The following is a 14,967-nucleotide window of genomic DNA, read 5'->3' as shown; positions in this document are numbered from 1 at the left end:
AAATTTGTGGGCAGAACTGAAAAAGCATGTGCGTGCAAGGAGGCCTACAAACCTGACTCAGTTACACCAGCTCTGTCAGGAGGAATGGGCCAAAATTCACCCAACTTATTGTGGGAAGCTTGTGGAAGGCTACCCGAAACAATTTAAAGGCAATGCTACCAAATAGTAGTTGAGTGTATGTAAACTTCTGACCCACTGGGAATGTGATGAAAAATAAAAGCGGAAATAAATAATTCTCTCACTATTATTCTGACATTTCACATCCTTTAAATAAAGTGGTGATCCAGCTGACCTAAGACAGGGATTTTTACTTAGATTAAATGTCAGGAATTGTGAAAATCTGAGGTAAAATGTATTTGGCTATGGTGTCTGTAAACTTCTGACTTCAACTGTATTATTGCTTCTGTTGAATGTAGTTGATCCATATTCCACTTGTTTTGTATTGCATGTAAAACAATCATTAGCACTAGCAACTAGGTCTGCAAGAATGACAAACTTCATCATGCCTGTGTCTTCCCCCCTTGTATTCACATCAAGGTTGTACAGTATTTAAACTGTACTGTATGTTCGGTGCATCACCCAGAGTTAACAAGTTGGGAAACTCAACCAGCCAATTTGGGAAACCACATTCAACCTTAATTTAACTAGGCAAGTCAGTTAAGAACTAATTCTTATTTACAATGACGGCCTACCAGGGAATAGTCTACGGGTATGGCCTTGCCACCTTTCCTATGGTGGGGACACAAGTTGTGGCGGGAAAGGACACCAGACACAACAGCTGGCCACATATGTAAGGGGCAAGGAACACAACATATTTTCAGTGACGGAACTTTCCCATTGCTACTCAAAGCAGAATCTTTCACAATTCTTTACATGTATTTAAAAAACAGCACACAATGCAACCTAAAGATGACTATGAATAAAAACTATAGCTCCTTATAAACTACGGATAACAGGATTTGATGACTTTTCTTCTTGAATACACAGTCTTATACTAACTTGTTGCTCAGTTATTCATATAGGCAGATATGGCTCCTCCCCCTGTTATGGTCTTTTGTTATAGGCTACAGGGCGATAACAGTCATTCCTTTCAAAGAAAATAGTTTAGCTTCTATTGTATCAAGATGTTTCTTAGCCATTATTGCTCATTGGTAAAAATCTGCATCAGCTAATCAAAAATGTATTTGTTTGAGTGTGTGATTCAGGTTACTTCTTTAAAAGTTGTGGCTCAGTATCAAGTGTGGTAGTACTTATTATTTTGTAACTTCCCAATGTATGACATTTGAGCATTGTTCACTAAATCAAGCAACAGCACAGTTCTTATTTTCAATGTTTTATTTACGAGCAGACCCTCCACATGGTGACAGTGGATTCCCAAAAAGTAGCTCTGTTGCCTTAGTTGCTCATCATGGCCTGTGGAAAATATGAGAAGGAAAAACATTAGATGTGCCCTCATCATGATTCATGTGTACTGTACAACATCTGTAGTTATACTGTAAAACAAAGATTAAAAGTCTCTTAATTGTTATATCATGCAGCTTGACTTGAAATATCAACAAAACTGTGAAACTCTCTCCAAATATTTTACAGCAACATTTTTACCATGGCAACTTTTACATCTAAATCATTGTGGACACAAATGTGGTTGTCGACTGAAAGTTTGGTTATGTAATAACAGTTCTAGTCAAAGTGTTCCAATGTGTAGCTGAATGCACTTACAGTGTTGATCCAGTCCATGTAGGAGCTGACTTGGGTGAAGACAGTAGGCTTCTTGCGGAAGTTGCAGCTCAGCCCAGAGCCAAAGCTCACAATACCGTGGACCTCCCAGGCTCCATCAGCATTTTGGCAGTTCAGGGGGCCACCGGAGTCACCCTGTGTCAAAGGACAAAACCAGAAATTCAAAAAGTTCAGTACAGCTCTATCTTCCGCTATACTAAGGGTCTGAAAAATGTGGCCCTAGGGCCATTTGTGGCCCTCTCTTCATGTTGGATGGCCCAGTGTCACTTTTAAACACTCATTATTGTGATTTCTGCAATTATGTGCTAGTGCCTTGCATAATCACATAGTTATGGGGTACTGTTGCAAAGGTCCGCTATGGAACTTACGTTGCATCCGGACACAATGCCATCTCCTCCAGCACACACCATGGTGTCCTTCACCTGGAAGCCCCACCAGTCATTCTGGGAGCAGGTGGCATGGTCAACGACAGGCAAGAGGGCCTGCTGCAGAATGTCAGGGAGGGCACCTCCGGCTGTTAAGGAGAGGGAAACACGACACAACATGTTACCTCAGGTAAAGATATTCCCTTTAAAGTCCGACTCTTTAAATAGAGAGAATTAGAGCACTCGTCCCCCAGATTTAGGAAATTATGTTTCCTTGAAGTTTGCATATTAATTAGCATGATGAGAGGATGGTGCAAGAGGTGCAGTCACTCACTGACGGTGCGTCCCCAGCCTGTGACATAGCAGGACTCGTTGTGGGGCAGGATGAAGCCAGCCTCAGGAAGACAGGCAGCCATGATGGAGTCAGTGAAGGTGACGGGAGTCTCCAGTTTGATAAGGGCAATGTCATTACTGCAGAAGACACACAGACACCAGTCAACATGACGTACAGTGCATTCGGAAAGTATTCAGACCCCTTGACTTTTTACACATTTTGTTACGTTACATCCTTATTCTAATCCTTATTCTTATTTACATATGTATTCAGACCCTTTGCTATGCGACTTGAAATTGAGCCATACCCAAGAAGACTCAAGGCTGTAATCGCTGCCAAAGGTGCTTCAACAAAGTACGGAGTAAAGGGTCTGAATACATATGTAAATGTGATATTTCAGTTTTTGCTTTGTCATTATGGGGTTTTGTGTGTCTATTGATGAGGGATAATTTTAAAAAAATCAATTTTAGAATAAGGCTGTAATGTAACAAAATCTGGAGCAAGTCAAGGGGTCTGAATACTTTCTGAATGCACTGCATGTAGACTTCTAATTAGCAGTTAGCATAAGTATGCTAACTGAAAAGTTCAATCAGTTATTAAGGTTGTAGTGTACGTTTTTGCACTGTATTACAAATCAAAATTGTGAAATGTAATCCCGACCGTCCTACATAAGAGAGTTCATTCTTTTGGACTGCTATATATTCAGTCATAGACTACCATTTTTGCTGTGTTACTCTTGTTCACCATCCTTGTGTCTAATTAAGCTGTACCACTGTAAAGCAAAGTTAGCATTGGTTCTACCGGATGAAGAGGGAGTTCCATTTCTCGTGGACGATGATCTTGGCAACACCAACAGCCAGAGAACCCTCCTCAGTCTCAGCCAGGTTGTGCTTTCCCAGGTTCACTCTGTAGGTCCTGCTACTGCTCAAGAATAACAGAGGAGAACAGATACAGAACACAGTATGAGGGAGTGACACTGAATATCCAATTCACCAAATTCAAATAATCTGTCAAACTTTGATTCTCTAGCATGCTCTTGTTATCTGTTGAAAAGACAAAAAATATATATTTTCAATTGAAGCACTACTGCCCCTGAGCAAGGCAGTTAACCCACTGTTCGTCGGGCACCGATGACGTGGATGTCGATTAAGGCAGCCCCCCGCACCTTACTGAATCAGAGGGGTTGTGTTCAATGCGGAAGACACATTTCAGTTGATTGCATGCAGTTGTACAACTGACTAGGTATCCCCCTTTCCCTTTTTCTTCCTTTTACATTATCATTGTAGGTTGAATTTCAGAACTGTGGCCCATTTTATGTTTCCTGCTCATCATGACTGCCCGTAAGTCCCCCCTCTCTTAAACATTATTATTCTACTGTCCTCTCACCTGATGCAGTGAGCAGCGGTGAGGACCCACTCGCTTGAAATCAGAGTTCCACCACAGGTGTGTCTCCACTCGCCATCCCTGTCGTACTGGAGAGAGATCTGAAAGACACAAGAAATTAGAGAATAATTAGTATTTCTCAATTTTGAAGCCCCCTACACTTTAAGGTTTAATTGTGGTAAAATCTCGATCTCACTGATATAAGAATAACAATTCAGAATAAATGATTGCAGAAGATATAACATGGTTGTGATACATGTTTGATAACAACTGTTGATGACTGACAAGCAATGATTAGTATTGATGCATTGCTGTTAAGATTGTTTAAATCTGCCCAATAACAAATCAATGCCTAGCCTCTTCCCCCTATGTACTTTATGCAGATCTGAGAGGACTGGATAGCTTTGTCACAGTCACTATGTATGTTCTGCATTGACTTAACGTAAAGTACCTGCCAGGGCCAGCTGTTGGGCCTGACGTCCTCCCCTCCCACCACTCGTGTCACCACAGGAGGGAAGGTGGGCATGCCACACCCGTAGACTGTTGGACACAAACACACTCAAAACTCTCATATATTATCTCCGTCTACTGGTGTTAGCTAGCATACATTACTATAGTATCAATACACTGTTGAGTCACATTTTGAGCTTAAATCATTTTGATTATGTTAGAAATTATTTTTTAATGAATACATGAATACACTATCCACATTTATGTATTTCATTTACAATGCCACTTTATAAAAGCCTTTCAATAGGTTTAGCAATGTAGCATTCTATCAATATTCTAACTGAAGATGGAAGAGAAATAGGCTACTGTATAGTGTTCTGTTCTTATTGGTAAAACAAATAAGTAGAATCCTTACCAGCAGCAACCAGACAAGCAAGGACTACAAACTTCATCATGTTTGTATCTTCAAAATGTGTCTTCACACCAGGGATGCCTTTATACTGTAGGCTACTGTATATGACGTTTGACAGGTAAGACAACATTTCAACAGATTCTGGGAAATGTTTCATCAGTCAGCCCACTCTGAAAACCAAGCTGGGGGTGAAGCTAAGGACAGCTAGCCCAGCCACACTGATAAAATTGCCCACCCCCCTTTTTTCCACTCCCCTTGAAGTATAATATTAACACAAAAAGATTTGGATTGAACATATGTGTAGTGGCAAGCTTTTCTCACAGCTTCTCAAAGCAGCATGTTTCATGCATTGTAGATTACCAATGCATGATTACCTAGATAAAATAATGTAAGTACGGTACCGCACAATCTAAAAAAATATATGGACTCAGGTGTGATGGTAATATGCCATTGAATCATATTGTATGCTAATGTGAAGATGTTGCTTGAAAATAAGAATTTGTTCTTAACTGACTTGCCTAGTTAAATAAAGGTAAAATAAAAAAGAATCCCGGACTACGCCTTTAAAGAGTTGATACTTGATTGAAAGGCTACGTTACGGTCCAAAACGTCTGAAAGCCCTTTTCAATGACCAATAGCCTTTTATAAACATTTCACTTGACATTTTAGTTTCGGATGCAGATTCCGAGGTACTGGTTCTGACTTAGTTCATATGTTTTACCTCTCTTTGTCCACTCTTTTAATGGTCAAGACACAAATACAGGGGAGCAAAAAAGTATTTAGTCAGCCACCAATTGTGCAAGTTCTCCCACTTAAAAAGATGAGAGAGGCCTGTAATTTTCATCATAGGTACACTTCACCTATGACAGACAAAATGAGGGGAAAAAATCCAGAAAATCACATTGTAGGATTTTTAATGAATTTATTTGCAAATTATGGTGGAAAATAAGTATTTGGTCAATAACAAAAGTTTATCTCAATACTTTGTTATATACCCTTTGTTGGCAATGACAGAGGTCAAACGTTTTCTGTAAGTCTTCACAAGGTTTTCACACACTGTTGCTGGTATTTTGGCCCATTCCTCCATGCAGATCTCCTCTAGAGCAGTGATGTTTTGGGGCTGTTGCTGGGCAACACGGACTTTCAACTCCCTCCAAAGATTTTCTATGGGGTTGAGATCTGGAGACTGGCTAGGCCACTCCAGGACCTTGAAATGCTTCTTACGAAGCCACTCCTTCGTTGCCCGGGCGGTGTGTTTGGGATCATTGTCATGCTGAAAGACCCAGCCACGTTTCATCTTCAATGCCCTTGCTGATGGAAGGAGGTTTTCACTCAAAATCTCATGATACATGGCCCCATTCATTCTTTTCTTTACACGGATCAGTCGTCCTGGTCCCTTTGCAGAAAAACAGCCCCAAAGCATGATGTTTCCACCCCCATGCTTCACAGTAGGTATGGTGTTCTTTGGATGCAACTCAGCATTCTTTGTCCTCCAAACACGATGAGTTGAGTTTTTACCAAAAAGTTATATTTTGGTTTCATCTGCCATATGACATTCTCCCAATCTTCTTCTGGATCATCCAAATGCTGTCTAGCAAACTTCAGACGGGCCTGGACATGTACTGGCTTAAGCAGGGGGACACGTCTGGCACTGCAGGATTTGAGTCCCTGGCGGCGTAGTGTGTTACTGATGGTAGGCTTTGTTACTTTGGTCCCAGCTCTCTGCAGGTCATTCACTAGGTCCCCCCGTGTGGTTCTGGGATTTTTGCTCACCGTTCTTGTGATCATTTTGACCCCACGGGGTGAGATCTTGCGTGGAGCCCCAGATCGAGGGAGATTATCAATGGTCTTGTATGTCTTCCATTTCCTAATAATTGCTCCCACAGTTGATTTCTTCAAACCAAGCTGCTTACCTATTGCAGATTCAGTCTTCCCAGCCTGGTGCAGGTCTACAATTTTGTTTCTGGGGTCCTTTGACAGCTCTTTGGTCTTGGCCATAGTGGAGTTTGGAGTGTGACTGTTTGAGGTTGTGGACAGGTGTCTTTTATACTGATAACAAGTTCAAACAGGTGCCATTAATACAGGTAACGAGTGGAGGACAGAGGAGCCTCTTAAAGAAGAAGTTACAGGTCTGTGAGAGCCAGAAATCTTGCTTGTTTGTAGGTGACCAAATACTTATTTTCCACCATAATTTGCAAATCAATTCATAAAAAATCCTACAATGTGATTTTCTGGATTTTGTTTCTCATTTTGTCTGTCATAGTTGAAGTGTACCTATGATGAAAATTACAGGCCTCTCTCGTCTTTTTAAGTGGGAGAACTTGCACAATTGGTGGCTGACTAAACACTTTTTTGCCCCACTGTATATAGTTCATGATAGTAATTAATAATGTTGGTTAATATTTGTTTCAACAAATCTGTTTTAGTAGACAACTGTTCCTTAGGAGTCAACTTAGGCAACCGGAGTTATTCCATGACACCTGTGGATTTCACAGAACCTGGGAAACACAGTTGAGAAGAAGGTTATCTGCAAGGTTGATTTAAAAAAAAAAAAGTTTTCCTAACTGCTTCCAGGCTGGTTGTTATGCAACATGTCCAAAGGGGTTTTCTATGTCACTCTCCAGCTATACACTGAGTGAGTCCAGGTTAAATCTATGATCCCTTATTGATATCACTTTAAAATCCACAAAGGCCAAATAGTTCTCTGTGGAGTAATAGAATGTGTGTTGAACCAATTTTTAGCAAAGCCTTTTGCTTTAAAACTACATTCATGGGCATGGAAGAATTGGAAGGTTGTTGGATACTTGACTAAAATAGTGTCCTTTGTCTTACAGTAAAGACTAGTAGAAAAGGGTTCAAACGAGAATGTCATGTGAAATGGTTCAACACATTCTAATGAAAAATACTTGAAGACTAGATTTTGCCCATCACTACTTAATTCACCAAAACATGTCCACATGTCCACATATCTAATAATAATAAAATGTCTGTACATTATATGTTGAGTATACAAAATATTAGGAACACCTGCTCTTTCCATGACATAGACTGACCAGGTGAATCCAGGTGAAAGCTATGATCCCTTATTGATGTCACTTGTTATATCCATTTCAATTAGTCTCGATGAAGAGGAGGAGACAGGTTAAAGAAGGATTTTTACGCCTTGAGACAATTGAGACATGGGTTGTGCATGTATGCCATTCAGAGGGTGAATGGGCGAGACAAAATATTTAAGTGCCTTTGAACAGGGTATGGCACAGTAGTATATTTTCCACACTCAACAGTTTCCCGTGTGTATCAAGAGCAGTCCATCACCCAAAGGACATCCAGACAACTTAACTGTGGAAAGGTTCTTCTCATTAATCAGAGACATGCTTATGGTATGAGTGTAGGCCTATGCTATGGGTATGCTGGTTCATTTAAAAATGTTTCAAGACATAAAGGAAAGAGCGGCAGCATTCTTATCTTAGAATTGTATTTATGAGCAAACGTCCATATAGAAACCTTGGTGTCCCAATAGGTAGCTGTGTTTCATTAGTTGTTGGCCAAGATCTGTGGGAAATGAATGACTCTTCCCTTCAGCGTGGTAGATGTGATTTTCATCTCTAAATCATGGTGAACTTGAGGTAGCGTTCGGCCATAGTTCTAGTAACAGACTCCATCACCTCCCTGATTACCTTCCCTATGTATGTCACTCCCTTTGGTTCCTTCCCCAGGCGTTATTGTTCCTGTTCCAGTGTTCTGTGTGTTTGTGGTTTGTTGCGTTTATTTATTAAATCACTCCCTGAACTTGCTTCCCGACTCTCAGCACATCGTTACTGAAAAACTCCTCACCTAAGGGAAACATCAGGTAGTGTTTTTTTTTGTGTCAGGTAGAATGACTTCGGGTCCTGGAGCCGCTACAGGCTTTCATGCCTCAGCCAGATCGCCAGGCTTCCCTTCCTCCGCCGGCTCGTCGGGCTTTCATGCCTTGGCCGGATTGGCAGGCTCCCCTGCTTCCCCCGGCTCGCCAGGCTCCCCTGCCTCAGCCGGTCTGTCAGGTTCCCGGGTCTCAGCCAGCGACAGGTTCCCGCGCATCAGCAGGGGTGACCGGTCCACTCCTGATCCCCGGGATCATCCCTTGGGTTGGCGTCCTGCGGCTGGAGCCGAATTTTAGGTCGCCATGCTCCTGCGTCTCAGCAAGATTGACAGGTTTCCCGCACCTCAGCAGAGGTGACCGGTCGGCTCCTGATCCTCGGGATCATCTTTTTGGTCGGCGTCCTGCGGCTGGAGCCACGCATCAGGGAGGAGCTACTGTCACGTGTGCTCCCTCTCCGGCCTCTAGGTCATCAGGCTGCTCGTTATGGCGCACACCTGTCACCATCATTACGCGCACCTGCGCGTCATCAGACTCACCTGGACTCCATCACCTCCCTGATTACCTTCCCTATATATGTCACTCCCTTTGGTTCCTTCCCCAGGCGTTATTGTTTCTGTTCCAGTGTTCTGTGTGTTCGTGTTTTGTTTTATGTTGCGCTTATTTATTAAAACCCTCACTCCCTGAACTTGCTTCCCGACTCTCAGCGCACATCATTACACACTGACAGTGTTGATCCAGTCAATGTAGGCACTGACTTGGGTTAAGACTGAGGGCCTCTTGCGGTTGTAGGTGCAGTGACCACCTAAATCGAAAAAGCTCAGCACAGTGTGGATCTCCCAGTTCCATCAGCAGTCTGATGGTTCAGGGGGGCACCATGGTCACCCTAGGTCATAACAAAACCAGATCAACAAACAAGTTCAATACCACTTTATCTCATGGTGCAAGCAATGCCAAGGTCATGGGTTTGATTCCTGCTGGGGCCACCAATACGGATATGTATGCACTCACTGTTGCTTTGGATAAATGTGTCTGCTAAATGGCATATTATTGCATTAAATCTCTAGACCAGTATCACTTTTTTTGGCGTTGCCTTAGTTTTTTCGAACAAAGGCATATGATAATGAGTTTATAATGCTAGACACTCTGATAAATAGTTGAATGGGGCCCACCGTAATGAAATGTTCATGCTATTAATAATTAAAACAATGTTGGTTAATAGCCAATGCAATTTGTGCCATTTTCCATGATCATATACAGTAAGAGGACCTCAGAGGTACTAACATGTCAGGAATGGAGGTCGTTCGGAATACTGAAATGCCCGTAACTTTGAAATTCATTGAAAAATCACAAACCATTATAGAAAATATTGATTGCATATGTACATGTGTTTTCTAATAATTTAAGAACATACTGTAAATATCTGTTTCTTCAAATTGCACCTTTAAAGTACAAGTATGTTTCATACATTTTAGTATGCCATTGCATAGTGACCTGACTAAATGAATAAGGTCTATAGTCTATATTAGTTCGTTTTTTTTTGCATTGTTCATTGTTATAGTGTTATATTAGTACTATGTTTTATTTCATGGTCGATGACTGAACTACACACTACTTTCTTTGCAAAAAGAAAATAGAATATGGGTGAAGTACGCAAGAATTTCCTTTCTTTTTCATCAGACCTGCCTAAATCTCACTTCAAACACAAAGACTTTTTGTCTACCTAATTCTCACTTTTTATGTTTAATAGGCGTTAACAGACAGTCACACTGTCTGTTAACGTCTGACTCCAGAGTGATCTGTTCTTGCTGTTAACGTCTGACCCCAGAATGATCTGTAGTCTATGACATTTCAGATTTAGATATATGTTTTCATGAAGTAGTTTGGAAGTAGAGAACTTTTTTTTCTCTAAGTAGCTTTATTTTTCTTAAGGGTAGATTTAGTGTATAGCTTAACTTCTTCCAGTATGAAGTAATTGGTAGCTTGGTAAACTATATTTTCAGAGTAGCTTTTCCAACACTGTGAATTTCACAGAACCTGGGTAACCCAGTTGAGAAGATAAACATCCAAAATCACATTATCTGCAAGGTAGATTTTTTTCCAGGTTTTACTGGCTGGTTTTAGACACCATGTTGTGCAACATGTCCCTGACAGTTTTTTTCCACTACTCCTCAGCTATATAAGGGAGCAGGTTCAGCTGACATTCACTGAAACTGTCATCATGAAGTTTGTGATCTTGGCTTTGTTTGTTGCTGGTGGTAAGCTATCCTGACCAGATTTGAGATTTTGCTGAACATTTGACAATATGTTGGTCCCTCGCCTTATCTTACTGTCAGGGAACACATAATTCCACTTTGTATGCAATTTTAAATTACCACCTATTTGTTTTCATTTAGAAATTCTCTCAGATTTAAGTTGAAATATATTGGGTATAGGTATCATGTACATGAAATACAGAAGTTACACATTTTGGTAGAAATGTGCAATTTCAAAATTAACCTTAGACATACAATATGATGTTCTGGGAAGAGTAAGTCAGTGATGCAAAAGTGTAATTGTATAGTGTGTGTGTTTCTCGTTATTTTTCAGCCTACGGATGTGGGCTGCCCACCTTCCCCCCTATCGTCACCAGGGTGGTTGGAGGAGAGGATGTCCGTGAGAACAGCTGGCCCTGGCAGGTAGGTTCCACTTTACATGTTTACATGTATTATCACCCCTTCTCTAATAACAAGCCCTTCTCTATTAACAAGCCCTTCTCTATTAACAAGCCCTTTTCTAATAACAAGCCATTCTCTATTAACAAGCCCTTCTCTATTAACAAGCCCTGGGTGTCCTAAAGTTGTAGTAAAGTAGTATTTTTCTTCAAATTGACTTTACCAAATCTTATTTGAATTGTGTTGAATTTAAATACATTGAAGTTTGTTTCTTTGTTCTCTCCAGGTGTCTCTTCAGTACCAGTCTGGTAGCAGTTTCCACCACACCTGTGGCGCCACTCTGATCTCCAGCCAGTGGGTCATGACCGCTGCTCACTGCATCAGGTATAACAAATGGGTCCAAGATTGTCATCCCATTAACTTTTTATTTTATTTAATTTCCTTCATTATCTAAAAGGCACCAGCCGCCACTGCTTCACTTACTGTATCATCTATGGACTTTTAACATTTTGTTAGTGTTATGACCTGACCCTTTGTGTGTGGGTTCTCTTGTGGCCTTACAGCAGCCGCAACACCTACAGGGTGTACCTGGGCAAGCACAACCTGAAGAACAACAACGAGGAGGGTTCCATGGCTCTTACTCCCGCCAAGATCATCGTCCATGAGCTCTGGGATTCCTACAGAATCCGGTGGGGTTTTCACTTTTTTCTACCTCAAATTATATCTATCCCTGTAGGCCACATGTCTGTTTACATTCACATGCTTATATGTTTGAACTATTTTCCGTTAGATAATTTATGGATGAATGATCAATTCTCATAGCTATGCGTTGGCCAAAGTTTTTCGTACAGACGGGATGCATGATGTGATCTAACTGGGAATTGGAGATAGAAAAGTAGTGCTGCCTTTTCCTCAGTGAATGAGATTAGTAATATTTCCTAAACTTTGTGACATCTGCTGATGTTAAAAGGGCTTTATTAATGCATTTGGTTGATTCATGACTGTGTACTAATCTCTAATACAGTCGCTCATCATGTCTTCTGCAGTAACGACATTGCCCTGATCAAGCTTCAGAGCCCTGTCACCTTCTCTGACTCTATCATGGCTGCCTGTCTGCCTGACTCCGGCATCGTCCTGCCCCACAATGCTCCCTGCTACGTCACTGGCTGGGGACGCCTCTGGAGTAGGTCATGTTGACCATGAATCAGTTTCCCTTGCACTTTTCTCTCATATCAATGTGTATTATTTCATCTTTTCATCCTCATTTGCTGGTGATATGAATGTCCACAAACTCTGACGTACTACTAATAACTTTACATAAACAAATGTAATGATGATGAACCAATTGCTAATTAGTATGGTAGTTATTTTGAGTATAGTTAAAATATAGTTATTTTGAATATATAGTGTTTGTAAATGAGCGTTGAGCATTCAACATATCCTTCAAGATACTATTGACATTTCATGAGATTCAATAGAGGCACTAATCGGATTGTTGAATTTGTTAATCTCTTCAGCCGGAGGCCCCATCGCTGACGCACTGCAGCAGGCCCTCCTGCCTGTGGTCAGCCATACCAACTGCACCAAGCCCGACTGGTGGGGCAGCCTTGTTACCAGCAGCATGGTCTGTGCTGGTGGTAATGGAGACCTTGCTAGCTGCAACGTGAGTCATGCTACTACAGCTTGTTGATGTTTTGTCATTCCACTATCATGGAGTGATGAACAGACCTAGAGCTAAGAAATGCCACTTGAGGAAAAATAATGATACTTTATTTTGTGAAAGGAATTGTTTCAGAATATCTGATGTACAGTACCAGTCAAAAGTTTGGACACACCTACTCATTCAAGGGTTTTTCTTTATTTTTACTATTTTCTACATTGTAGAATAATAGTGAAGACATCAAAACTATGAAATAACACATATGGAATCATGTAGTAACCAAAAAAGTGTTCAAAAAATTCTTCAACAAATTCAAAGTAGCCACCCTTTGCCTTGATTACAGCTTTGCGCACTCTTGGCATTCCTTAAACCAGCTTCATGAGGTAGTCACCTGGAATGCATTTCAATTAACAGGTGTACCTTCTTAAAAGTGAATTTGTGGAATTTATTTCGTTCTTAATGCTGTGTGACAAGGTAGAAGTATACAGAATATAGCCCTATTTTTAAAAAACCAAGTCCATATTATGGCAAGAACAGCTCAAATAAGCAAAGAGAAATGACAGTCCATCATTACTAAGAAATTAAGAAATTCCACAAATTAAAGTTTAACAAGGTTATAGTCAACTATATATTTGACACAGTCATACACTGTGGTCCTGAGCTTACCACTGCTATGTGTTCCTCTGTTTCCCTGCAGGGAGACTCCGGTGGCCCCCTGAACTGCCAGAACTCTGATGGCTCCTGGGACGTTCACGGTGTGGTGAGCTTCGGCTCCAGCATGGGCTGCAATTACCCCAAGAAGCCCTCCGTCTTCACCCGCGTCAGTGCCTACATTTCCTGGATCAACAACGTGAGTACACACCCAACACTTCAACACTATATCCCTTCCCACCATACTTCCACACTTATTCCCTTCCCGCCACACAAGGGCTAAAATATCTATACTGCATACTGCTCAGATTGAAGCAATGTATTGTGCGTTTTAAGTGGTATCCAAACCAAGCTAGATATACATTTATAATGAAGTAATATTTTGGGTATGCATTTTAAGTGGTATGCTGGTGTGAATATTGGAACAGCCTATCCATGGAAAAAAAACACTTGTAATGTTTAATTATCACCTTGGAGTATATGCAAGTATACTCCCTATTGGCATATGAAGTCATTTTTTGTCTCTTTTTTATTTTTCTCTTTTGCAGGTGATGACCAGCAACTAAATGATGGATCTGGTTGTATCGTGGTGGGCAGCTGTCAGTAAATAAATACATGTATTGCAAATATCTCATTCTTTGGTTTCCTTTTTTCAAAACCCAATGGTTTTACAAATTAATCTAAGTTTATGTGAAACGTTAGTAGAATAGTTTCTGGTACCATAAAGAAATGCATGTATGGACTTTCAGATTTTATAAACACAAATATTTTCAAAAACATTGAAAAGTGTTCATAATGTTTTCCATCAAATTGCATTCATTTTCATCAAAATGATGATCAGTTGGAAATTTGCAGGGAATTTACTCACTTGCATTAATGGCTCCATATACAGTGCCTTCAGAAAATATTTATATACCTTGACTTATTACACATTTTGTTGTGTTACAGCCTGAATTCAAAATTTATGCAATTAATATGTTATCTCACCCATCTACACGCAATAGCCCATAATGACAAAGTGAAAACATGTTTTCAGATATTTTTGCAAGTTTTATTGAAAATGAAATACAGAAATATCTCATTTACATAAGTATTCACATCCCTAAGTCAATACTTTTTTTGCAGCGATATTTTGCAGTGATTACAGCTGTGGGTCTTTCTGGGTAAGCCTCAAAGAGCTTTCCACACCTGGATTGTGCAACATTTGCACATTATTCTTTTCAATATTCTTCAAGCTCTGTCACGTTGGTTGTTGATCATTGCTAGACAACCATTTTCAGGTCTTGCCATAGATTTGCAAGTAGTATTGAGTCAAAACTATAACTCGGCCAGTCAGGAGCATTCACCGTCTTCTTGGTAAGCAACTCCAATGTAGATTTGACCTTGTGTTTTAGGTTGTTGTCCTGCTGAATTAATCTCCCAGTATCTGGTGGAAAGCAGACTGAACCAGGTTTTCCTCTAGGAT

The 14,967-nt window shown here is 40.6% G+C and overlaps 2 protein-coding genes across 2 annotated transcripts; one reads left to right on the top strand and one right to left on the bottom strand.

The window, feature by feature from the left end:
• Positions 1 to 1,317: 1,317 nt before the first annotated feature.
• Positions 1,318 to 4,762, bottom strand: ela2l (elastase 2 like). The gene is made up of 8 exons (XM_071371656.1): positions 4,685 to 4,762; positions 4,271 to 4,359; positions 3,823 to 3,920; positions 3,238 to 3,357; positions 2,437 to 2,573; positions 2,106 to 2,251; positions 1,720 to 1,872; positions 1,318 to 1,413 (listed from the first exon to the last, which is right to left on the bottom strand). The coding sequence occupies exons 1-8, from the start codon at positions 4,722 to 4,724 to the stop codon at positions 1,396 to 1,398; spliced, it is 801 nt and encodes a 266-aa protein (XP_071227757.1). The 5' UTR covers positions 4,725 to 4,762; the 3' UTR covers positions 1,318 to 1,395.
• A 5,965-nt stretch (positions 4,763 to 10,727) lies between these two features.
• On the top strand, positions 10,728 to 14,131 carry ela2 (elastase 2). The gene is made up of 8 exons (XM_071371655.1): positions 10,728 to 10,795; positions 11,127 to 11,215; positions 11,478 to 11,575; positions 11,755 to 11,880; positions 12,238 to 12,374; positions 12,709 to 12,854; positions 13,549 to 13,701; positions 14,051 to 14,131. The coding sequence occupies exons 1-8, from the start codon at positions 10,759 to 10,761 to the stop codon at positions 14,066 to 14,068; spliced, it is 804 nt and encodes a 267-aa protein (XP_071227756.1). The 5' UTR covers positions 10,728 to 10,758; the 3' UTR covers positions 14,069 to 14,131.
• The last annotated feature ends 836 nt before the right edge of the window (positions 14,132 to 14,967 follow it).

Source organism: Salvelinus alpinus, chromosome 28 (assembly GCF_045679555.1).
Source record: "Salvelinus alpinus chromosome 28, SLU_Salpinus.1, whole genome shotgun sequence".
Lineage (NCBI taxonomy): Eukaryota > Metazoa > Chordata > Actinopteri > Salmoniformes > Salmonidae > Salvelinus > Salvelinus alpinus.
The sequence above is the reverse complement of the archived record's forward strand: the minus strand, read 5'-3'. Positions and strand labels throughout refer to the sequence as shown.

What these genes read in the sequence shown, in the direction of transcription:
- ela2 (XM_071371655.1), top strand. Translation starts at nt 10,759, where the DNA reads ATGAAGTTTGTGATCTTGGCTTTGTTTGTTGCTGGTG. An exon ending in TGGCTGGGGACGCCTCTGGA is followed by an intron (nt 12,375 to 12,708) that starts GTAGGTCATGTT and finishes TAATCTCTTCAG; the next exon opens with CCGGAGGCCCCATCGCTGAC. An exon ending in GAGACCTTGCTAGCTGCAAC is followed by an intron (nt 12,855 to 13,548) that starts GTGAGTCATGCT and finishes GTTTCCCTGCAG; the next exon opens with GGAGACTCCGGTGGCCCCCT.
- ela2l (XM_071371656.1), bottom strand. Translation starts at nt 4,724, where the DNA reads ATGATGAAGTTTGTAGTCCTTGCTTGTCTGGTTGCTGCTG. An exon ending in ACCGCTGCTCACTGCATCAG is followed by an intron (nt 3,358 to 3,822) that starts GTGAGAGGACAG and finishes ATTCTTGAGCAG; the next exon opens with TAGCAGGACCTACAGAGTGA. An exon ending in TGGAACTCCCTCTTCATCCG is followed by an intron (nt 2,574 to 3,237) that starts GTAGAACCAATG and finishes TGTCTTCTGCAG; the next exon opens with TAATGACATTGCCCTTATCA.